Genomic DNA, 24,451 nt, shown 5'->3' with positions numbered 1-24,451 from the left:
GTGAAAGGTAATTCTTCAAGCTGCTTTTGATGAACGCTCTCATAGGGACAAAAGGTGGAGCGCTTCTCTGTACAGATCTCAGCTGTTTTACAGAGAGGATAGAGAATGATTCATGGGGGCTGATTTTCTGGTGGAGAGGCAAGTCAAGGGAAAATTCAACCTCAGATTATTAAGTTAGTTGAGTAAAATGCCTGGGGGCCTCTCGCGAAAAAATATGATGCCCACCACATTAAGGTGTTTGACAGGAGTCTAGAATTTCACCCATATTCACTGGGAATGAGGTTTTGTTTTTAACTGCATTCAGCTGGTCTGTGTTAGTAGTGGGAGAGTGAGAAATTCCTTTGGATGCTTTCTGTTTTAAAGGGTGGATGTCATGATATTAGGGAGAGACGCCAGAGTGATTGAATTATAGAAAGTGTTGAAATCTTTAACTGGTGTTTGTGCAAAAAAAAAAGCGGTGTTCTGCCAAGACTCATTTTAGCTTAAACTAGTAGATAAGGAAGGATAACAAGAGGTAAGAGTTTTATATTGCGTTCAGCACTTAGTAGTTGTGTAACATACTTGGCAAGTACATATAGTATACTATTTGCTATTTCATCCAACAGTACCTGATGTGCAGACCCATTTGAAAAACACAAAGTCACATAAGAAATTAACTCCTACCATGGTGCGGCAACAAACTAGCCCCTAAGCTATATTTGTACACAACACACAAACTGTCTAAATTTCTCTTCCGAATGACCCGCTGCTGTCAAAAACAAAGTCATACTTTACAGCGACCTTTCCTAACACCGAGAGGGTAACGACCTAATCTAATCTCAGCGCTAACATTTTAATTGGCCCTATCTGCATTTCATTAGTGCCACACTGATCACAAGCAGCAGCCCCGCCACATTGCGTGTCAGTTTGGGATAAAAGCCCGTCTGACAGGAGATTGTTGTAAATATATAAAGGAAGCAACAACATCTGCTATAGTGAGAAGGCTGCCAACACTCCTCTGCCTGCAAGACACAATTTTTCTTTTTTTTTTTCATTTAGCTTTCCCATGCCTGTCCAGCGGCGAAAGACTGTTATCTTGCAGCAGGAGCTAGCTGTCATCCATCTACATTAACAGGCCCGGTCAACAACACGACAGAGGGCAGCGAGCCAGAGGAGATAGGATGCCATGTCTTAGGCTGGAGAAGAGGAGGATAGAATTGGGGGGGGGGGGGGTGGAGGGAGGTTATGGGGGGCGGGGGGGTCTCTGGGAGCAATCTGCTGCCAGGAGATGTGACACCGAGGTCAGGGGTGGCGTCTTAAGTTAACTCAGCCGAGTGATGGTGATGATAAAGGGACCAGAGAGTTCGCCGAGAGCCGCCTCTGCAACTCCTCTCTGCCACTTTATAGTAAGGTTAATATTTGGCCTGTGAAATCTATACTTGAAGCTAAAGTGCATAACTTTTTTGACATGAATGAATGTCTGTTTGCATTCAAGCAGTCGCCAAACCGGGTAGACACAAAGTTGATTTACGCAAACACTCGTGGGCGCTTCTTGTGATTTTTCTGGGCTCCTGCGCCAGTGTCAGGGGGTGACACCAGTTTGTAAACGCTGCCATAGTGAAAAATACAGAGAGAGTTTAGTGTAGCTGATCGGCTTGATCAACTTTGCGAAAACTCGTTTGGGCGATAGCTTGAATGTAACCGACATTCATTTTACATGAAAAAGTTACACACTGTAGCTTTAACAAAGGATGTCTTCATATTTTTCTTATTCCTCAAAACACAGACTTTTATTGCAAGTGCCACACACACACACACACACCCTCAACAGCAAAAAGACAAAGCCACACTTACTTGCCACCTCCAGCGATGCATTGCGACTGACAGCCTCTCCCAGGTAATTGCGAGCCACGCACACGTAGACACCTTCGTCGGGTTTGCTCCTGCGCCCGTGCACTATCCTGAGGAAGAAGAGTGAGCCGCTGGGTAGGAGCATGCGGTGTGATCGGGGGTCTTCTCTGTCCGTCTCCACGCGCTCCCCGTCTTTGTACCATTCCACCATGGGCGTGGGCCGGCCCTCCGCCTTACAGTTGAGCGTGGCCGGCTCGCCCTTGGACACGATCAGATCAGACGGGTGTTCAACGACCCGGGGAGCTGCATCCTCTAACCTGGGTCTGGATCCTGGATAGAAAAGAAAGAAAGAAGGGAAGAGATGAGGTTAATATTAAGTTAATGGGAAAGGTGTCATTCTTGTATTGTATTGGTAAAGCTGTGTGACTGGTATGCTCCTTTGGTTCTTCATGTACTGTACATCCATGATTTTCAATTATTCTCTCCCTCTTTTATTAATTTTTTTTAAAATGTTTTATCAAAATGAAAAGCACTTTGAATGCCTTTGTGTATGAAATGTGCTCTATGAATAGACTTGCCTTGCCTTGTTATGATTGTACAAATATGATTTATGAGTAATATTCCAGCAATAGAACTAGAGATTTGGGTTATTATTACAGAAAAGGTACCCCTTATGTTTTAAAGCTTACACAATAGACGGCCGATTAAAAAGAATTGCACATAATTAAAAAGGTGAAATTGTTTGTATGAAAGATGACATGTTATAGAAAATCTCAAAATGAATCAGTGCTAAAAAACATGTGTTTGCCTGCCGTGTCTCACCTTAAAAATATGTATTGAATAAGTGTGACAACATAAAGATTGTTCACATATTCATGTATAGAGTGCGGCTGTACTATATGCATAAGGACCAAACTTAACACGGAACATAGAAGTCCTCAGCCTTTTTTCACATTCTGGACACTGCACACAAGAGGCCAGTGGGCGGTAAAATGTATAAAAAAAACACCCAGGTGCACTCTATCTCTCCAGGACTCTCAAGCCCAACAAGTGCAAGGCAGCCAGCCTGATACAAAACGTCATCAGCAACGACGTATCCATGTAAAACAAGCATGTCATTTCATTTTCTCAAGTGTTAACATTCAAAAGCATAAATCAAGAGGAAATGGCATGCTCTACATTCGGCATCTATCAAACCAAATGTGGTACAACTGTTCCAATTAGAAAGGAACCACGGAAATTAGCTTAATTGAATCACCGGCTCACATATTCAGATATCAAAAAATAAACCCGCAACCCTGTTATGTGCTTAAGTGAATGACTTGGTCCGACATTAACATCTAAGGATTTCTATTCAATACATCATAGCTCAGTGTGGTGCCCCTGTATGGTCATTACTGATTAACACAAATGTACTGTTTCTGGCCAGTGTTAAATGCAGTTGTGCACACTCTCTAGCTTTCTCTTTTTGAAAGTCTGATGGAAAGGACTCAATGAAGACGGAAGCAGAAGCGGATGGAAATGCAGTCGAGGTAATAATTCCCAAAGGTTATTTTGTTCAATTTGAAATTGCTTCTGTTCTGTTTTTTTTACCTCCTCCCGTCTCTTCGTCTTCCGCCTCCAATTTGAATGACAGCATGTTGGCGGTTACAATTATGTATGAAAAGCAATAACACAAACTCAAGCACCGTGAGGCACAAGTGAAACGTTCCCCTGGAGAGTATATAGGAAAGATTGAACCCAGGAGGTGCGTCTAGTTGCCGGTGTGTTTTTCCAGAATAACCCAAGTCTTGTTCCGGTGTTGTTTTGAGCATTTGTGACTTTGGCAACGGGGTATTTCTGATGTGTCTCGCCTCGCTTTGTTCAGAGTTAAAGCCCCTGTAAAACCCAAATCCACCATATCCTTCTAACTATGTCATTTTGAGGGAGTTAGTTGCATGATAGTAAAGCATCTGAAAAGAGTTAGGTATATGTACCAATCCAAATTAAAGATATTGTTATTTAAGTTTGATAAACTTTACAGAAAATCAGTTTGGATTAGTTGGACTTTGCTCTGGTTCTTATTACACAATCAGTATTTTGAACCTATCACTGCAGTTTCTCTGCCCCGACGTTCTATAAAAGAATGACTGTTGACTTGGAGCCTGTTTGATTTGACCATGCCCACTCAGTCCTGTCAAGTGACAGTAAAACATATTATTATTATATTGATTTTAACTATTTAAGACCTGGTTTCCAGAGGCTTTAAAGGTATTTTAGCTCTTGCATTAGGTGTCACTTGGAGTTTTGTTACACTCCTTTGATGCTGTTCTTGTATAAGTCATTATTCAATTAAAGATTAAACAGGTTATGTTAATGTGGGAATTAAACATAGCTCTGGGGTGACAGTGACTTTAAGTCAAGCAGACAAAGGGGGCAGGAGCCTGTTGCAGTTTTGGTGCATCGCAAACCCCCCAGGTGGGTGATCAAGATAGCATCTTGTTTCCTGTGTTGTTCCTCTCCAATGCATAGCCGACAATGTGCCATTGGAAACAGTGTAATCCCGGGCCAGCATGCATAATAAAAGAGGGTCATAATGGCTCTTCCCACAGGTGCATGAATGAGAAGGAGTTGAAGGGGGTTCAGGCTTTGCTGATAACACCTGATAAGAATGGCAAATCCTCTATAAAGTTTCAGGAGATTAAGAACACCACTGAAGTGCTTTTCTCTGCTGATGGGAATATAGAGTAGCGTCTGATGGCCCTGCTCTCAGTAAAATTACATCCGCAGAAATGGAGAAATTGGAGGTTCTGAATAATAGGAGGAAAATAGGTACGGAGGCTTTGAAGTTGCTTCAAGTTAGAATCAAATAGCCTTTGTCTGACATCTACTTTCAAGCCCCAGAAAGCACACCAGAACCTGATCACACAATACCTTTTAAGGATATTTTTCACTGCTACTAACGGAAAAAAACAAATTACTGCTGTTTGCTTTCTTTGTGTTTCTCTTACCTAAACTGTAAATGTTGTCTTGCATAAGTTTAATGACAGCTGACTCATGAAAGCTGAATTGGTTCAAAGGTATAGTGTGCCCATGCCCAAAATATCCCATGGTGGCATCTTCAAATGTCTTGTTTTGTTCAACCACCACGTCCTCCAAATCCTACCATTTCCTCATCAGAAACTAGAAGATAGATACAGCCCTGGATAAACTTAACACCACTTCAAATGATTAGTGTTTCTGGTTTAAGTATTTAGTAGGTATGGGTTCAAGTCAAAATTAACATTTTAGTTTTATTCTATGGACTTTTGACAACATTTCTCCCTAGTAACCCTAACCCAGATTAAATATGTGCTATGAAACTATAAGCAAATTAACAAAAAGCGATATTGTTTACAAGGTTCCTCTCAAATTGAATACAAACAGCACATCTCCCCCTGAAAGTGTCCGAGCAGTAGATATGAATGTGAAAAGCTGGAATCTAAAAGCTGGTAGCATTTATACAGTATCATGGCTGAACCAAGTCCGTCTGGTCTGGGGCGATGGAGGTGTTGAGGGAGGGTGGTGTCTGTGGTGAGAACTCAGTCGGACAGGGCCCTTAAGAGTTGACTCGTACATTTTACAGGGAAGTTGGTTAGAACCAGCCATGTGGAAATGTAAAGTGAAGGCTTTTAAAGACTGAGCTAAATATCATCAAGACATCTTCCTTAGTGGGAACCACTGAACACCAGCTCTAAGAGATGATAGGCCTTTCACCAGAAATGTACAGTAGACTTGATGAAAACATCTTGCAGCTACTGTCTTCTACAAATACATTTACCCTGCCCCCTTACTCTGGGATGTCACACAGATGTGAACGGCTCAGTTTGGCAAAATGGAAGATCCAAATCACCCAAGATGATTCTCCAAAGATTGATGACACATAAATCTAAATCCACACAATTGTCACTTTTATGCTGTTGATCTTTGCAGGAACGTCTTTTTGTGCAAGCCGCAGGCTGTGTATTATACTACTGTGACAGAACAATCTGAAAGATCTACATGTTGATAGAGACCGACTGTGCTGCCACACACAACTCAAGGATATTTGAAATTCTAAAGCTGGCGTATTCCCCAGACACACAGTTCACAGTGAGTGGAGATGTAACGGATAAGGGCCAGGCTCGAAAAGATGAACTCAAAATCGGGTTAAATGGACAGCAGGAGTCAGGAGACTACGACTGGCTGTCTTGAGAAGGGTGAGTGTCTAATAAGAAAAGTCGGGATCCTCTAAGGACCTATTAGCTCCTGTCCATGTTGTACTGCTCCAGCAGGATGGCAGCAACTCTCAAAGCTACAGCAGAGCTAATGAAACCACAGGGATGCTGAAGGAGTCCAGCCTGTGGGAGCCAGAGGATGTTTGACAAGAATAGTGCATGGAGAAAAGATGAATTACCGTCTAAATTGCCATGTCAAGAGAGAGCCGTGGTTCACTCCAAAGATGAATGTGTGATTTCCTTAAAGGATCCGTCAGCTGTCATCATTCAGTGATAGTGGAAATGTTAATACAACCTGCATATAGAGGCACAAACTGTATTTTCTGATGATATATTAAAAGGAAAAACATAAGACAGTACAGAAACTCCCATACAGGGCACAAGGGCTCAGTTAATGCTTTAATTAGTATAAAGCTGATAGGAATCACGTGATATGGCCATTAAGAGTAGAGTAGAGTACCATGTAATACAAAGCGCCAAAACAGTATGAATCTCTGCAAAAGCAGATAAATGTTAATAACTTGGATCCTTATGGGATGAACCTTCTGCAATGTTGATTTGTTTAGCTGCAAATGGTTAATTATAGATGTTCTTTGCATGGCCACTATGTAAATCACTATCAGATGTCTTTGCAACTGACAACTGGAAGACTAGAAGTTGATGCAAACACTGCATCTCGTAACCCTGTACTTATTCCCACACTAATTAAGGAAACATGGCCCCAAAGCTGTACAACATCGGATTAGTTATGGAGATTGGAGACCCATTCACACCAAAGACAAGCAATGAGCCAGCACTTCAGTTTGAAAGTTGTACGATGTCTCCTATACTAAATAATAAACACTTGAATTAATATTGTAGCGAAATAATATGGTTGGTTAATCCAGCAGAACAACACAGATCACGGTTTATTTGATTAATTCCATTCAGCGTGAACTTCATCCCCAGCCTACCTGATTTGTCCTAAATCACAGACTCGAAATAAAAAGGGGTCACACTCTGATTTAAACATTGGGGCAAATGCGTATGCAAAGTTGAATGCCGTCAACAACTTCAAATTCCTTTTAACCATGGGCAAATGGAAGGAGGAGATAATAAAGCCTGAGGGGGGTGGCGGAGAAATAGTCCACAGGACAAACGGTGCCCAGAAAACCAATAAGAAAAAGTGGAACAAAACAGCCACGGGGAGCACAAACTCCTGCTGCAATGTCCTCTCTGTAATGGACGATGGCAAAGTGCTGAGGCATAAGTTTTCCCTCATCTAGTACAAGAACAAGTGGCTTGATGTGTCCTGCTGATATAAAACAAAAAAAAACAGAAGACCACTGCCAAAGATCTATAGTGGATTAATTCCCGGCACCCCCTCTGCCAGCTCCTTGGCCTTATTTCACCGCAAACTCAAGAGGGCTTTCACCCCAAGGCAGATTTATTCCCTCCTGAAAAGACGGACACATCAGAACAACACCCAGTAAGTCACACACACAGGGCAAGTACTCTTGCTTGGGGGGGTGGCAATGACAATTTATAGCCATGTGGGGGTCAGACTGAAATCAATCAAACCATAAATAAAAGTGATATCAATACGTGTGACTGTGAAGATCACCAGAGTCTTGAAGTCCTTACCCCAGAACTTTTAAATATAATGGTTTTTACTTTTGTAAATGTGTTAAAAGTTACTTGGACAGACAGACATTGATGACAGTGTAACTTCTTCTGACATGAAAATCATTCTGCTCCAATTATCCCCAAAATAATCCCCCCGCCAAGAAGACCCAGGTCAAATGAGTGGCTGTCATCTGGTTTGGAGCATGTGATTATTAGGGATGTGCTCGCTATGCTGCTGTCGACAAAAGGCCTTGACAGTTAAATCATTAAAACAGGAAAAGTGAGGCTAAAACCAAAAGAAAGCAACTCAACAAAATGTTGTAAGGTAAGCGGAGAATGTCACCTTGTGTAGAATGGATATTCTGATAATAGCATGGAGAACCGTGAAAAATTCATTTCAACATCATTTTTTATTGACATAGCCTTAGGCGACAGGCTGTGAAAGCCTTCTCTGCACCTCTGTGGCTCTGCATGTAAACTCACCCCTACATCTTTGCCAGACTGCACTGCACAGACTCAAGAGACTTTTTTTCCAAACACACGACAGACGGCATGACGCTCAGATGGTGGTCTGACTCATGCAATAAATCCATGAAGGGTGCTCATTTGGGGCGGCTGTTTGTACAAGGCTCAATCTGGAGGTCAACAAACGATCCTCACACCTACTAACCAACTGTCTAAACTGCCGAAGGTCCAGCATGCCGCCCACCCCCCGAGTCAACCCTATACCACCAGCTTGTAGAGAGTGTATGTGTCATCACACGGAGGATCAGAAGTATTCTGTTCACGACCACGCTGCAGGGAAACGGACATAAAGTATGGTTGGCACTTCAGCCCAAACGAATCATCCCACCAGGGCAGGGTGAGAAATGTCTTTCATTTTGCCATGAAGGACTCGAAATTAAATCAGAATATTGTAATATATCAAAAGCCTGCACTCCTTATCACTCTGTGGTGAGTGGTGGTGGTAAAAAAAAAGATTAAGCCATGCTCTGGATTTGCAACTAAAATGAAGGCTGAAATGAGCTAGCCCTCACACTGCAGTCGATAATAACCCTCCCCACCCAATTCTACTTAAAAAAAGACATAGCTTTTGATGGCTAAGCACAGTTTTTCAAAAGCTGAAATTCCAGTACTACAGAAACCAAAGTACCTGCCAATGGTGAGCTTAATACTCTTTAAAGAATGGACAGAGAGAGGGGCAGGGCTAGAACACAGACCATGAAAGAAAATTCAACAACTTTCGTATCCCTCTCTCATCCGCAATTCTTTTTAGCGAACTGACTTCCCTCTCACAGAATGTGTTGTTTTACAGCTCTGTTCCCTCCTCCTCCGGCTCTCGATTTTTAACCAAAGCCACAGGAATTGATTTGCAAATGTGCATTCAAAGTCAAATTGGCAGCAGCGAGGGAGGCAGGCTGGAGTGCTTTCTCTACAGCCTCCTACTCTTTGACCATGTGGGGACAACAAAATGAGGCGGTTGCATGAGAATACAGAGTGGCAGCCATAAAGAGACACCCTCCTTAATTGAGTCTGTGTTGATGCTAAGCATCTAAATGGGCTGGGTCTACTTCGCAAAAGGAAATTGGGTCTTTTTTATCATGTCTCTCTTGGGGCCATGGATACATTCACTATGTAGGGGCTTCTTTTTGTTCTTCTTTCAGAGAAGACAACTAAGGAAAATGGAAGCAAAAGAATCCCAAACTCACAAAGCAGCAACAAAATCACCCTTTCCTCAAACAACTCTGTTTCATGCTCCCTTTGAGGGTGGCCTCTTGCACTGGACAAGCAGCTGAAATGAGTTGTTGGCTAGATGTTTGGGCAAGTTGACAAGGCAGAAGCAGCTTGCCGTTGATAGAGAGCAAACATTGGCATCATCCTGTCTGGTCCAACACACAGTTTAGCCTAACCAGACCAATCTTCTTTCACAAAAGGTAACTTATTGAAAACATGGTAAGTAGATAAAGCTTTGATTTGGATACAAGTATTTGAACAACTGTGAGGGTGCAACTACACTTCCCTTTTCATGGTTTTTTTGAACACATTCCGCTAAGAATAAGTCTAGCAATGGTTCGACTTAAATGTTCCTATATTTAAACATTCAGAGATTTTTTTTTTTTTTTAAGAGATTTTTTTTGGCATTTTTATGCTTTATTGACAGTGTAGAGACAGAGTTGAAATGGGGCAGAGAGGGGAGTGACATGCAGATATAGACCGCGGGCTGGAATCGAACCCGGGTCCGCTGCTGGCCGAGGCCCATGGGGGGGACGCCCTACCAACTGAGCGAAGGGCGCCCCCATTCAGAGAACATTTAATGTGATAATAGAGAAGAATTCACACATAGCGCTAGCAGTCTAGAAGACATAAAAAACAACCAGTCCAACATCCTTGAAGTTATCCCAAATCCTGCCAAGAGTTGTCAGTTTGAGTTCCAGTAGCCCGCCAGTAACAAGCATTGATTTTCCCCACTGTTTCCACCGAGGGGCTTTTTGGATAGGGCTTTGAAAGAACAAGAGAGCAGCGACTGTATAGTGGCGGCTACACTCTCACCCTTTACTCTGTTTTAGCCGGAAGTGTTTATATGTGACAAGACCAAGAAGAGACAAGGGGAAGCAGAGGAGAAAATACTGGAGCGAGGGAAGTAGGAGCAGGAAACCATTGACCCATAGTTTGTCTCAAATAACGCTGTATGTCGATGATTGCGCGATTATTTATCTCTAATTATCAGTCCATTAGGGTTCAGCCATGAAGGCACAGCAGTGTTACTGTTAGGGCTCTCTCATTCATGCTAGGGAGGAAATCCTCCAGGGGGGCTCCAGGACGGGCACACCGACGGTTGCGGGTGGCCTGACACAGCCACAGGGAAATGCCATTTGTTTCCTGTCCCACAGCAGCATACTTGGAGATTAGCTCCTATTAGATCGGTATCCGCTTACACACACGTACACACAGGCTTGACTGCTATCTGCTCGTATCTGTCTGACCACATAGATCGCAAAAGTCACTCGGAGGGAGGAAAGGGTCGAGACGGGGACTTCCTGAACTCCTGAGTCTACAACTCAAAAGGAAAACAATCAAGAGACCGTAAATAGCTATTGGGGTTGTTTGTATTTGCTGCACTAACTGATAGCAATGGCAGTTGACAAACTGCGTCTGAGTTTATGAAAAGTAAAGTAAAAGCAAGACGTGCCCTTCTCGTGTTGCAGAAGAAATTGCAGTGGACTGATGTATAAGACATGGAAAGAAAGAAAGAGATGGATTCAAACGCAGCTGCCTATCACTTCTCTAAATGCTACGAATTCTTTGGATTGTTCAGTGAGTTGCACTTAAGAGATAACAAGTAGTGAAGCACTCCATTTGCCTTGTCAACATAGTTTCTTTAATAAGCATTTCCATTCAGGAAATCATGCATAGCTGTCAATCATCAAACAAGGCTGCTGCAGGGAGTCAAATAGACACTCTTAACTGCCTGCTATCACTTTTTGTGTATCAACACTGCCATCAGAAAATGACAGGTTCCCAGAGACTGTCACTTTTTTTTAAAAAAGAGCTGTCCCTGACACTTCTAAAGCAGGCCATTAAATCACCCCTTCGCTGCAGCATCACCTTGATACAACGGTGCTGAAAAGGATCCATTATCAGTCGGCCCTTTCCCACACCGAGCTCTGAAGTGCCAGAATCTCACAAATACATCCAACCTGCCATGGAGGTGACAGCTGTAGCTACACCCATGGGCTTCCACTTTGACACCATGGCAGAGTTGTGTTGTGTTTCAAACCGCTCTCTCCGAAAAAAGTCCATGGACGATAACGACTGGGTGAACACGAAGATCTGACTGCCTGTCTCGCCAGTCAAACTTGATGAAAGCCATATGCTCTTGTTAGACAGGCCGTCAAGACACAAAGATACAGGGAAGTTGGTACAACAACACTGCTGCTACATCTTCAAGATTACATTTAGATTACCCAGATATGTGCACATGTTCTGAAACCAGATCCATATGTCTCTTGTAAAAATAGGAATGGCAGATAACACTTCCTTTCTCAGTCTGAGACTGCAGTAGCTGTGCAACCCATTTATAATGTTTAGTAAGACCGTAATGAGTTATATATTGTATTCACACTATAGAACACCTGTGTGGAAACCCATCTGGTGAGTCGTCTGTGACTTACCGCTTGGAGATTTACTATTTAATGACTCTGATTAATTATAGGCTGTTATATGCCTCTGTTCATGCATGTAAGTCCTATTGAGGTGAAATGCTTGGCAATTATACTTCTATACATCTTTAAAGAATGTGCACAAAAAGCATAATATATCTTTTATTTTCTAAATGGTGTGTGTAGTAGTGTGATGTTGTATGTGTTATGACACACATATTTCCAAAGCATGTATGCCACAGCTTTCTCTCACTTACACAAAATAGGGCCACTTTGGAAGCACTGAAGACATTACGGATGTGTCCTATTTTTGTGGGCAAAGACGATGCAGGGAAGGAACGTGTGTGTCTCTGGAGAGGACGTTGGCAGATTGTCGCAGTCGGTGTCTGATGGGGGACGTTCTGACACAGCGTCTGCATCTTTACTTTAATCCTTCGCCAGTGACAGCGAGGAAAACTTCCCCAGTTGGAGAACAAAAAGCAATTATAATCTTGACACAGTGCACAAAACGAACACCAATTTGCCCCTGCATTGGCCAATTAGACGCTGTATCGTCCCACATTGTTATTCTAGCACAGCAATGGCTCGGCTCCTACGACTGAGACTTGACTATGACCGGCAATGGAGAGGTCAGCCCTCACTAAAAACCACTGGAACTAATGTTGGGGGGCCGGGCCATCCATCTGTCTACAGCCTGAGGTGGGGAGCCCAGGCTGTACTGTGTCGGGGCCCCTCAGGCGGGCACACTTGAGCCTTTTAAGGAGAGGGGCTAGCTGACTTATCCTGTCAGCTCCCACTGCTAAATAAGAGTTCCTGCCCAGTTTAGTCCCTTTTCCTCTGATGCCCGGTGGAGAAGAATCATGGTGCCTCATCGTCTGTTTATTTTGGTCATTAAGTATTAACGTTAAGGGGGAGGCAGTGCCACCCTTGGTTTTTCCAGATGGAGTTGTATTTTGTGAAAAACACCCTAAGGTTACATTTGGAAAGAGAAAGTGACAGGGCTTGTTTTTTTTCCATTTTACCACAGTTGAATGCACAAATAACTTAACAATGCACCATCAGGCGCCGTCAGACTGTTGTGTAATGAATATTTGGGACTGTAAAAGTCTATTATCATGGCATATATGCGTTTTTCTAATTATTTAGAAATCGTTTTTTTAAATTTAGTACGCCAGGATATGTGAACACAAAGATGGACATTGGAACATTAAGCTTCAAACGGCCATTTATGCGCTTGATAGATGCTTCTGATTCTGTGATGACAGGAAGAGGATGTTTACTTCCTGGCCCTGCCTCTTTTAAGCTTCATTTTTCAGTCGCTGTAAATTAGGATTCACTCGGACTTCGACGACTTTCAGGAGATGCAGCTCATTTTCAAAGTATCATATCAAAGCGTGCTAGGCTATTGACAGCCTAATTGATCTGCAAAGAACAGATGGACCGGCATGTGGGGGGAGGGGGAAGGTGTGAGTGTGTTCTTTAAAAGAAAAAGAAGGCTACAAAGCTTTCTGTCTGCCTATTTTATCTTCAGAAAAAAAAAGCAGACATGTTGACAATATGCCAGTAGCAAAATCCTGATATACTGAATGTCACCTTGCTGGGCTGTTATATTCACAGTTACACTGTTTCAAGTCCGTACCATTAATGATGGTTTACTGACTATAAGACAGAGACTCTTAATGGGCAATTACGTACGCATACAAGCCATGCATGTCAAATAACAAAGAAGGTTTGGGTTCATCTTTTGTAGTGTTGATAAAAAGTTCAAGTTACAGGCACCGGAGTTATGGCCTGGGCAGTATGATCAAGTGTGAAATATGTAATCAAACAAATTGGACATATGATACTGAGTTATACTATTACAAAAATAACAAAATATTGCATGACCTAATAGCCATGCAGATAGTGTTGTATTGCTTTGAAATGTCCAGGTTTGGTGTTATCTGTCTTTAAAGATGTTGGTCACCACCCTCATAGTGTATGGAATATCTTTTCAAGAAACAGTCCTACTTATTACGGTTAGTGATGAGTTTGTTTATTGATAGGTCCAATTGACAGAAAATTAATTGGCAACTGTTTTGATGAAGATACGAGAATATATATATATATTTTTTTTTTTAAGGACAAAAAGTAATTCGTATCCCATGTTCATAAGGTTACTGGGAGGTGAGTGATACATGTGGTCCCATGTAACAGCTATAATTCCTGTCAAAATTTCTGACTAATCTATTAAAGCCCTTTAAGCCTCCTCGACTGTAAGTCACTGTGGATGACAGCGGGTCTTTAAATGCCTCATTCAAAAAGGCGAACAACAGCCAGTAACCGGCAAAAAAAAAAGAACCAAACAATGACATGTCTTGTTAATCGGGCTCCTTCAGCTACATTACACCCAAGCCAACCACACTCCCCTCCCTGAAGGAAATGAAGTTGAACACACTCTGACTGTAATTGCAGTGTGTCTCTGTGTGTGTGTGTGTGTGTGTGTGTGTGTGTGTGTGTGTGTGTGTGTGTGTGTGTGTGTGTGTGTGTGTGTGTGTGTGTGTGTGTGTGTGTGTGTGTGTGTGTGTGTGTGTGCGTGCGTGTGTGTGTGTGTGTATGTGTATCACAGTTTAAGCGGGTGAGGGCCTTGTTTGATCTGGTTACCGGGTCTGTTTGAGGGCACCATTTATGAGACAACAAGGCAGCTGTCCTTCCAGTCACTTCAGTGAGAGCATGGCAAACACATGGGGCTGTTGACGGTCGTTGGTGAGTGGAGCTATACTGCTGTGTTGACTGATGGTGACAGAGATGACTGACAATAACGCTGCAGACTCCAGTGTCAGCTTACTGGCCAAACAGTCTTGAGGACCAGACTCCTTGATATGCGACTCTGGCTCCACATGGAGGGGCCCTTCACATGTGTGAAAAGGAGAAATGGTAGACAAGGCAGCCAGGATGATTCTTAATCTTCAGCTCTCCTTATCATATCGTATAAAGCTAATATTACCATGTTGATTTACCTAACATATCAGTGCCGGTGCAGATCTGAAGCTCACTATCAGTTTAGTCTAAGGGCGCACAAACACTTGGCCCAGTTGATTGTCCCCCCCCCCCCCCCCCCCACCCTCCCTCCCTCCTAACTAACTGGCTAGGCCCGGCCTGCACTCAAACTGCCTCAAATGATCTGGGCATAGGCATGATTGCCTCTTGCCAATGCGTCACAGGTTTGGGTTTTGGAACGTAAATGTATCCAATTGTTTTTTGAATATTTTCATCCGGACAATTTTGTAGCAAACATTCCACTTCCACATCAGACTAACGTGAACCATTTGGCAAGGAAAAAATATAAATATTCGTTTGGTGCATGGATGTGTTGGGTAGCGGGGGAACAGTCTCATATAAATTGACATCAGGACCGCATCCGTACCGTACCGTGCCGAAACACACCTCATCCAACCTCAACCCGGGCCAAGGAAGTGTACCGTGCTTGAGTATGGTACAGATGTCTAGCAGCTTTGGATAACTGACAGAATGTGACATTGTGTTTCTCCAAATGTAAAACGTTAAAAAACTAAAACTATTGTGTCAGAGAACAGCACAGTTTTTTTTCTTCATTTCAACAGTCACTGTGTGTTTCGCTAAAGTGAGAGAAAGTGTCTTCCGTCCATCCATCCATGCCTCTGTCGTTCCCCTGAGGAGCATCTGGAGTCACTGAAGGAGCCACTTTCACAGATGCCGAGGTTTCATACGCTCTGGGTTCATAGCCAATGTTTACAGCCTTGTAAAAGAGGGGAGCCACAGCAGTGGGTCCGGGGCTCCACAGATACCACGCTGTCACAAACTATAACATCCCACTATGCTTTCACAAAAATTGCTTTTTGTGCATCACAGTCAGGGGTGTAACTGTGGTACTACACAACACAAAGAAGGCATAGGTGTGTTGACAAAGAAAGAGCCTGCACATCTGAAATACATGCTGTTGATTGATGGAAGTGTGGACCTGGCACCCAGCATCAACTCTCAATGAAGCAGGTTTTCATCACGTGTAAAGTCTACAAGTGAGAGTCATTCTCCGTAGTAGTGGCTCTCTCTCCACATAGTTTAGAGTGAGTGGAAACTCCATTTACAGGGCACTTTATGCATAGATTTGAATACAATGTCCTCAAAAAAGCAATAAAAAAAACAAGGCCAATGTGCAGCTCTGGTCACGTGTATAATATCTAAGGATTTTAGTGAAGGCCAAACCCAAGGAAACTTAAGCTTTGTACTTCAGCATATTATACATCTTTATCCACCATCACTGCATGGATTATCTGTCTGCCCAATGCAAGTACGGAGCCCACACATTACCACACAATACAGCACAAGAGAGCAATGAAATGGAGAAGGAAGGCAACAGTTTAACACTTACCAAGCCAGCAGCACCCTGGGAAGGCTTTTATACAAAGAGCATTGGATCGTATAGGTTACCTGCTGTAGCACTGCTATTCAAATCAACCACCCAACCCTGCCAAGCTCTCTCACACAGTAGGCCTATACAATGCGTTAGTGAGTGGAAACTGTGTGTAGGCTATAAGGCTGTTTCTGTTATAAAAAAGAAAATTTGCATTGTGCCTAAATGTGTATTCACCTAATGGGCCCAATAATAGAGATAAATGAGCGGGCTGGAGTCCCCAACAAAGTGGGGTTTTCTGTGGGGAGCAGATGCTGGTGTGAATCTGAGGTCCCCTGGGCGAGACACACAGTAAAGCTGCATATGGGGGTCTAGGCTACTCTTCTTATTATGTCTGCTGCTGGATTAAGTGGCCTTTAAAAATGACATCATCCAAGAGGATTGCAAAAATCACTGGTTTACAACACAAGGGGTCCCAAATGTGTTAAAATGACTGGTGAAATTGTGTTTTTTTCTACATTTTCTGTGGGACCCCTTGAAACCTAACCCTGAGTCTGTGTGAACTACTGTAGTGTGGGGAGCAACACTGTTATGAACCATATAGGCTACAGTTAGAGGTCCCATCAGTGCAAAACGTGACCCAAAACAAACCGGCTCTGCATGCCAATTAAAAAAAAACTTACCATATGCCAAAGTTATGAGTGCAAATAAAACCAGTGGGGGAACCAAAGTGTGGCGGTACTCCATTATACACTGAGGTTGTTCATAGGTAGTATAGGGTCGGTCACAGTTTGTGGAGACAGGCAGCGATATATCCAAACAGAGTGCAAACGATGTCCAGTCTATGGGATGGAATATTTGCAAACGGCATCAAAGTCCACAGTCAGCATCCCAGCCGCTGTAGAACTGCATTAGAAGTTGAAACATCCCGCATAGTAGGCCTAACTTTCTTTCTTGTTTTTTATCACGAGTTCCAGAAGTGTCCGCGGATGGTCCGGAGAAGACAAGCCGCAGGTGATGAGGGGAGAGGCGGCTGTGAGTGGCAGGCAGCGCCCGGTCACTTCAGTCCCCGGTTCTCTCCCGTTTTTTTCCCAAGCGGGATAAATCTCACAGAGGAAAACAATGTTTATAAGGGATTCCTCTGAGTCCCAAACTACACCAAGTCATTACGCTGAGAAGAAAAAGTCCACTTTGTAAAACACGGAGTAGGTTATCATTTGTTTTTTTTCTGTATAGCACCAGCCTCGGCTCCTCAGCTCTCCTCCACTACCAGGAATGAATTACTACAGCCTCATCGCAAAACAACGCGCTCCCGGAGCCAAAATCCACTCTGCTGTAAAGACAGCTATAGTTAGGATGGATATTTCCCGGTCCCACTTTCAAAATAAAACTGTAATTTACAAGTAGCCTACTGCTTCAACGCCCTACGAATAATTTTCTCAAGGATACACTGCAGGTATATTGGGTAAACTTTACCAGTTGACAACATTAAAACAATATTTGTTTTTAGCAGGCTTGGCTATTAAAAATTTGGGCAGAAATGTTTGCAAATTTAGCAATATCCAATTCAATATGCATACATGTTCATCTCCCTAAAAAACAAAAATCTAGATGTAGTAAGTAGGCTATGAAGCCATGTTAAAATTGTTATTTGATTTTTGCAACATATTAGAGTCCAAAGTTTTTACAGAACAGATTTTGGATACAGCCTTTCTTCATTTTATAAATCAAAAGGAAGGCCTACTATGTAGGCTACAGGTCAGAAATTGCATTTTCTGCATGTTTTTAAGAACAAAATGTATAATAAATGAGACAATGAAGTGCTTTAGAAGGTGAGATCTTTGGTTCAGAGTATTGAAAGAAAGATGGCTGTAGGCTATAAGAGAAATGTACAGACACAAACAGACAAGGTTTGCTAAAATAAACACCTAAATTAACATGTTGGACCTTTTATGTATGAAAGACGATATAGTCAAATATCTCAAGACCAGTGCTTGAAAAAAATGTGTTTTTGCCCATAGTGTCCCACCTTAAAAAAAAATACATATTTAAATAAAATACTACATTTAGATGATGATATAGCCTAATAAAGGAAAAATGTGACTTTTCGAGACATTGGTTGCGTTCCGAATCGCATACTCTTTCTTTTTTCTATTCTACATACTACATCTGACGATATTAAGAATCTAGTTAGGATGCAGTAGGCATACTATTGGGACGTACTTTTCTCTCTTATTTCATCATAACATTGCGCCTTGATCTTGCCTCTTGCTTTTATATCCGTCGCATCCCCGTTTGTTTTCATAACATTTTTTTTTTTTTTTTTTTTTTTTATTAAACAATTATGCAATTACAACAAAACAATTATGCAATACAAACTCGGAGAGCAATCCAATATTTGACATACAATACACATACACATACATACTTAATACATTAATTGTCATATTATTATTATATAAATAAATATACAAAATAAATAAAAGATGGATGAAAAAAAAACATTAATAAACATTTGTAAAACTATAAAGAATAATTCTATCTAAAGGGGTATGAATTTTTGATAACAATCAATAAATCTAGCGCATTTTTTATTTTTTAGCAGGGAAAGGGATTTAAAAAGTGATTTAAATTCTACCAAAAAAACCTGAAAAGAGGGATGAGAATCTAAGAATTTTTGTTTGTGAATAAAAAATTTCCCAAGTAAAATAAAAAAATTAACCACATAAATAAGGGACTTATCTTTACCATCGTCAAAGTAACATATCACATCTTTAAGAATAAAATCATGAATAACCATGGGTGGACGGAAAATGAAACAACTTAAATCAGACCAAAATTTCTTCGTAAATTCACATTCAAAAAAAAGGTGGGCAAATGTTTCATCAGCGAGTCCACAAAAGGAGCAGGAGCTATCAACATCCATATATTTAGAAATTATAGAATTGACTGGATAGATTTTATGTAAAATTTTAAAATGAATTTCTTTTACCTTGTTGGAAATACAAAATTGATGAGGTACGTTAACATGGACCTATAGGCTTCGTCGATGTTACGTCACTTCACGTGCGCACTGGATTGTGGGTCAGAATCGCCCAAATAGGATGCACTTTTCAACACTAACAATCTTGGACGCATGAAGTAGACCATCCGGGTATTCTAACCATCCTAAATCTGGCCACAAGAATCGGGACATCCTAAATCTTTTTTCTACATACTATATAGTAGAAAGTATGCGATTCGGAACGCAACCAATATTTTTAATTTCCATAACAAACAGTGTGTGGCTAAGCACAGAGTTCAAAGTATCGCTGTATTTGCCTTCACATTCCACATAGGAGATTCTGTATCGCCTCATAGCCTACACATTTCCAGAAAGTCCTAAGTTGATGTTGGCTATCCTTCACAAATGTATAGCCTACTGAATGATAGGCTATTCCTCAGAAAATAATATATTTAAAATATATATTTGAATGTTTTCCCTTTTATTCTGTGGTCCTACAGTTAATGCTCGTTTTGTGATCGTTTCGAATGTGACACATGTGCTTGTATTTTGAAGTCACACTCGGCGTGCTTCCGGTTTGCTCTTGGTTAAATCTGTCTGACTTCACCGTCCCGACAACACGCTCTCTTAAAGGGCCAGCGCACTCAGTACCTACGCACATGATGTGGGAGCCAGCTGCATACTCTCCCACTGAAAACTGCTCAGGCATCATGAAGATTATCCTTTACTTTGTAACATAGCCTAAGCATGGAAATGTTAAGAATGGCACCAGCATTATTCAGTATTTCTATATTAAATATGACACACTTAATTTCAGTGAGCCATCGGGTGCTTTCTTATGAAACTGTTGAACTGCATAGTCTCAATTCAATGGTATTGTATCTAGGTTGGGGCCCCATATATTAACAAACATGGAAAAGGTCAGAGAATCATATGAGCTCTTGTTAATTAAATAAAGTACACGTTGCTGTGTTATTATATTTATTTATTGTGTTATTTTAATTTGGCCATATGTAATTAGCACTCTCATTGTGTCTTGTGGTAGACTGATCATACTGGATTAGATGGTAACCCCATCTAAATGTTGCAAGTATTTTCCGTCTTTTTGAGAGGGAGCATCTTACATAGACTTGGATGATGAGACAAAACTATTACCGCCAACATCAAAGGCTGCTGTGGCATTTTTATGTATCTTTGAATCACTCGTGTAGAAATTAATAATTTCAAACCCACATAACACAACGTATTTATCTTATTTTTGCACCTATAGGGCATGGTTTCCAGGAAAATGTGAAAGGTATATCTAAAGGCATCCATGGCCTTTTTTTTCTATCATAATCCTACCGATTCTACTTGGATTTAATCCAATTAGAAATAACCTTTTTATCATGGAGGTCACGCCTGTTCAACGTGGTGCAAAATGTCAACATTTATCTCAAAGCTGTTATCTATCGGCAGACGGGAATAAATTGTGTTGGCAGTCCTATGAATCCAAATGCAAATTCTGTCTTAACATGTGAAAGACCTTTGATCGTGTGCCGTGCCGCGCTGCTATGTATACCAATCAGGGCCAATGGAAATGACTCAGGCACTATAAGACATACAAAACAAACCCCCCAAACACACACACACTGCAAAATGTCACTATTTATCTGAGCACGGGCGCGTTTTATGCATTGCACTTGATGGAAAGCGAAAAGCAATATTACATGTGCCAGGAGATATGGCAAACTGCGGCCGATGAGACTTGACATACCATGAGCCGTGCAATTCTGAAAAATAAGCAATAAGGAATGATTGGCTAGAGTGCTGCTGTTGAGCTGAATAAATATTAGGGGTCAGGGAGACCTAGTAAACACACAGCTCTTGACATTTATAGAAATGCATTGGGAAGTGGGTAAGTAGCGCACACTAAACCCTGCGTTCCAAATCTCTTACTCTTTGTTTTTTCTATTCTACAATACTACATCTGACCATAAAAAAGAATCTAGTTAGCATGCAGTAGGGATACAAGTGGGACATACTTTTACTATTGTTTTCACATAGAGATCTCCGTCGATGTGACGTCACTTCCGGTGCACACTGGATTGTGGGTCAGAATCGCCCCAAATAAGCATGCTGATTTCAACACTAGAAATCTTAGCCAGGGTACTTTTAAGCATACTAAATCTGACCACAAGAATTGGGACATCCTAAATCTTTTTTTCTACCATACTAAACAACAGAAAGTATGGGTATTGGAACGCTAAGATGAGAACGCATTCTGACACACACACACATATTGGATAACAAAGAAATAATTCCACATCACACAGGCTGTTGTGAATAAATACTAATTTTTTTTTAGGCCGACAGAGCAACCTAGAAACCAAACCGCCCTTTAAACACCCCTGATATTTTCTTTCATGTTTTATGCATGTACATGTTTAATTTAATTGCAGAAACTGATTAATTGAGCATCTCTGTGTGATTGAATAAAACATGATGAGGCCCTTGCACTAAATGCATTTCCGCTCGCCTGTGACTGATGCCGCTACTTTGGCGCCTTCGTCAAACATTCGGCGTATGCTGTCAGAGGAATCAAGCACTCCATGAATTTAGACTAATTATCCACATTAGGTAGTGAATTACAGAGACAGCCCATCGGTTGCTGTTGTTGTGGGCTCCTCTCAAACACTTGCAGCTGAGCCATAGATCATAGAATTACACCCTTTCTCCACACACACACACAACACAAACACACACACACACACACACACACACACACACACACAGACACACACACACACACACACACACACACACACACACACACACACACAAAGGCTTTGTTTTAAAGTGATCCTGCCATTCATTTGAATGTTTTGTGAAGGCCGTCAAGAGCCAGCTTCTGGGAAAATGAGTTGACGACATGAAAAGATTTCCCGGCAGCGCTAAGACAACCACCGTGAACATACAGAGTGAAGTGAAATTAGAAAGGTCTGGCTGGTCAGTGACTTTTCATTCACTTAAACTACCGAATTTACAAAAGATAAATCAAGCTAGGCTATCCTATGAATATCAAGGAGCATTTGCGTTTGAAAAGTTTAAGGTGAATTATTAAATGAATGCAATTAATAACCATGGATCCACTGAGAAGCTAATATCTAACATGCAAAGATTGTGACTTAATGTATCATTGTGTTCAGCAAAATATGTATCTTCTTCGTGTAATGCCATGGGCAGTTGACTGAGCTTCTGTTCATAAATAAACTGGTGGCTTAAAGTGAATTGAGACTGATGTATGCCTTATGTCTTCTTGCCACTATTTCAAGCAATTTCATTATTCCACATTGTTTAGATAAGATTAATTTTCTTCATTAAAGAAAGGGTTATGAAGTGTCCACTTTCTCCTCAAAAATCAAACTTCAGTTGCCAAGGAGACCAAATGAGCAGCTCACAATGACATGTGGCCTTATTACACACATGCACACACACACAACAGGCATACACACATACACACACACACACACACACACACACACACACACACACCTCACTTTGCACCTCGCCTCCAAAAATAATCAGAACACCGAGTTATTGCAAAAGTGTTTTTTTCATTTAAGATGTTTGTATAACTGAATAGTCATTTAGTTGTTCATCACTTGGGTAATTGTCCTCATGTAGAAGCCAGACTATTTCTCTATCATTCTGAAAAAAGTGATTAGAGTTTCAAGGATTTCTCATAGACAGCTTACAGTGGCCTCGGAAAAAAAAGACTGATACTGGAAAATCAGTTTTTTTTAATGGCTCTATTTGTTTTCTTCTTCCTTTTAGCTGCCTGCGTATAGGTTTAAACTTGTGGCTCACTGTCAAATAGATACATTTTTCCTGTGCGGGGAAGCCTATAGATGTGGCACACCTCTTCATCTCTAAGTGTGAAATATCACATGACCTTGGAGGGATTCATTGAAGACCAATGGAAATGGTTCATTTCGTGATACTCTATTTCCTTTGCAGGGTTTCAATAAAAACCACTAATAAGGTGTATGGATGATTGGTAACTGTTGTCCCATGGAAGGTTGCTGAGGCCATGAAGCATGAGTACAAAAGGCTCACTTGTGTAACGCTAGGCCCATGAATATTACACTCTCAAAGCAGTGCTGAATAGAAAAAAACTATTTAAACGGCTTCAATATTTTTGTAATAGAATCGAGAATGTAAGAAACTTAAAGAGACATACAGAGAAACATGAATAAACAAATCAACCTTAATTTAACTTCATGGTGTAAAAGATACAATGTGGAGAGATATATGACCATGTAGCGTTAAAATAGCCCCACATCCCCCGGACAAAACAGTGGTGGTCTTGTTCACTGGCAGAAACAAGATCCTTTTGTCCACTGAACATATGAAATGATACACTGTCCTGCCCCATACACCAATGGCAACCATATTAACCACAAAACACTTCCTTCCTGGGTATGAATCCACTTCAACATGTATGACCGACATGCGATTAGCAGCTCTGATATGGTTGGGAGTATTCGAGAAGTAATTCTGCATGATTACAATTACAGCTGATAAAGTTGAGTGAGGGGGGGGGAGAAAAAGTCCCACTACTGATATGTGCGCCCACGGCTGTTGATGACAAAGATTAGACTTCTGTGAAATGACTTTCAAACTAGTTAAGTACGCACGGTGAAATGTACAAATGCTTCAAATATGGCGTATTAAACTTCAGAACACTGCTTCACCCAGGGAGTGTGTTGTTCGTCTTTTAAAGCTGTATTATGTAACAGGAAATTGCGGTCTCTTTATTGACTGCTCTGCCATGTCTAAATAATTAGCCGAATAATTATCCAAAGTGTGTTTTTGTTGTACTTTTAACTATTTTTGTCACTAGATATAGATCTACGATGTTACGTTACTTCCTGAGTGCCTGTGTGACTCTGGTGTGAATGTAGCGGACCAGACAGGAGAGAACAGTATCAACAAACAGTATTTAGAGAAGAAGTCTAGTCTGATCACTGTCACATTTAAGTGGAATGGTTATTGTGGATAGAATGCCAGTGAAAAATAATCTAAAAATGACAACTTTTTTAATATAAAAATCTTACATAGTCCAGCTTTAAAGTAACTATTAGATGCATGGTTGACCATGATGGATTGTTTATTACGTGGATACATATGGCCACTCCTGAAACACTGTCGCCGAAGCTTCAAGCTCCAAAATAGGAGGGTATGGAGATAGCATCAACAGCAT

The 24,451-nt window shown here is 41.3% G+C and overlaps 1 protein-coding gene across 2 annotated transcripts in view; it reads right to left on the bottom strand.

Annotated features, from left to right (window-relative positions):
• The window catches only part of robo3 (roundabout, axon guidance receptor, homolog 3), a 109,804-nt gene extending 92,361 nt beyond the window's left edge, over nt 1–17,443 (bottom strand). For both annotated transcript variants that reach the window (XM_080041126.1, XM_080041127.1), the window contains exons 1-2: nt 16,886–17,443; nt 1,834–2,160 (exon numbers count right to left, since the gene is read on the bottom strand). In XM_080041126.1, coding sequence (XP_079897252.1) covers nt 1,834–2,160; nt 16,886–16,949 — 391 coding nt within the window. In that variant the 5' untranslated portion in view covers nt 16,950–17,443. The remainder of the gene's footprint in view (nt 1–1,833; nt 2,161–16,885) is intronic.
• Nucleotides 17,444–24,451: the final 7,008 nt, after the last annotated feature.

This window comes from Ammodytes marinus, assembly GCF_949987685.1.
Source record: "Ammodytes marinus genome assembly, chromosome: 14".
Taxonomy (NCBI): Eukaryota; Metazoa; Chordata; class Actinopteri; order Uranoscopiformes; family Ammodytidae; genus Ammodytes; species Ammodytes marinus.
This window is presented reverse-complemented; position numbering and strand designations above follow the sequence as displayed.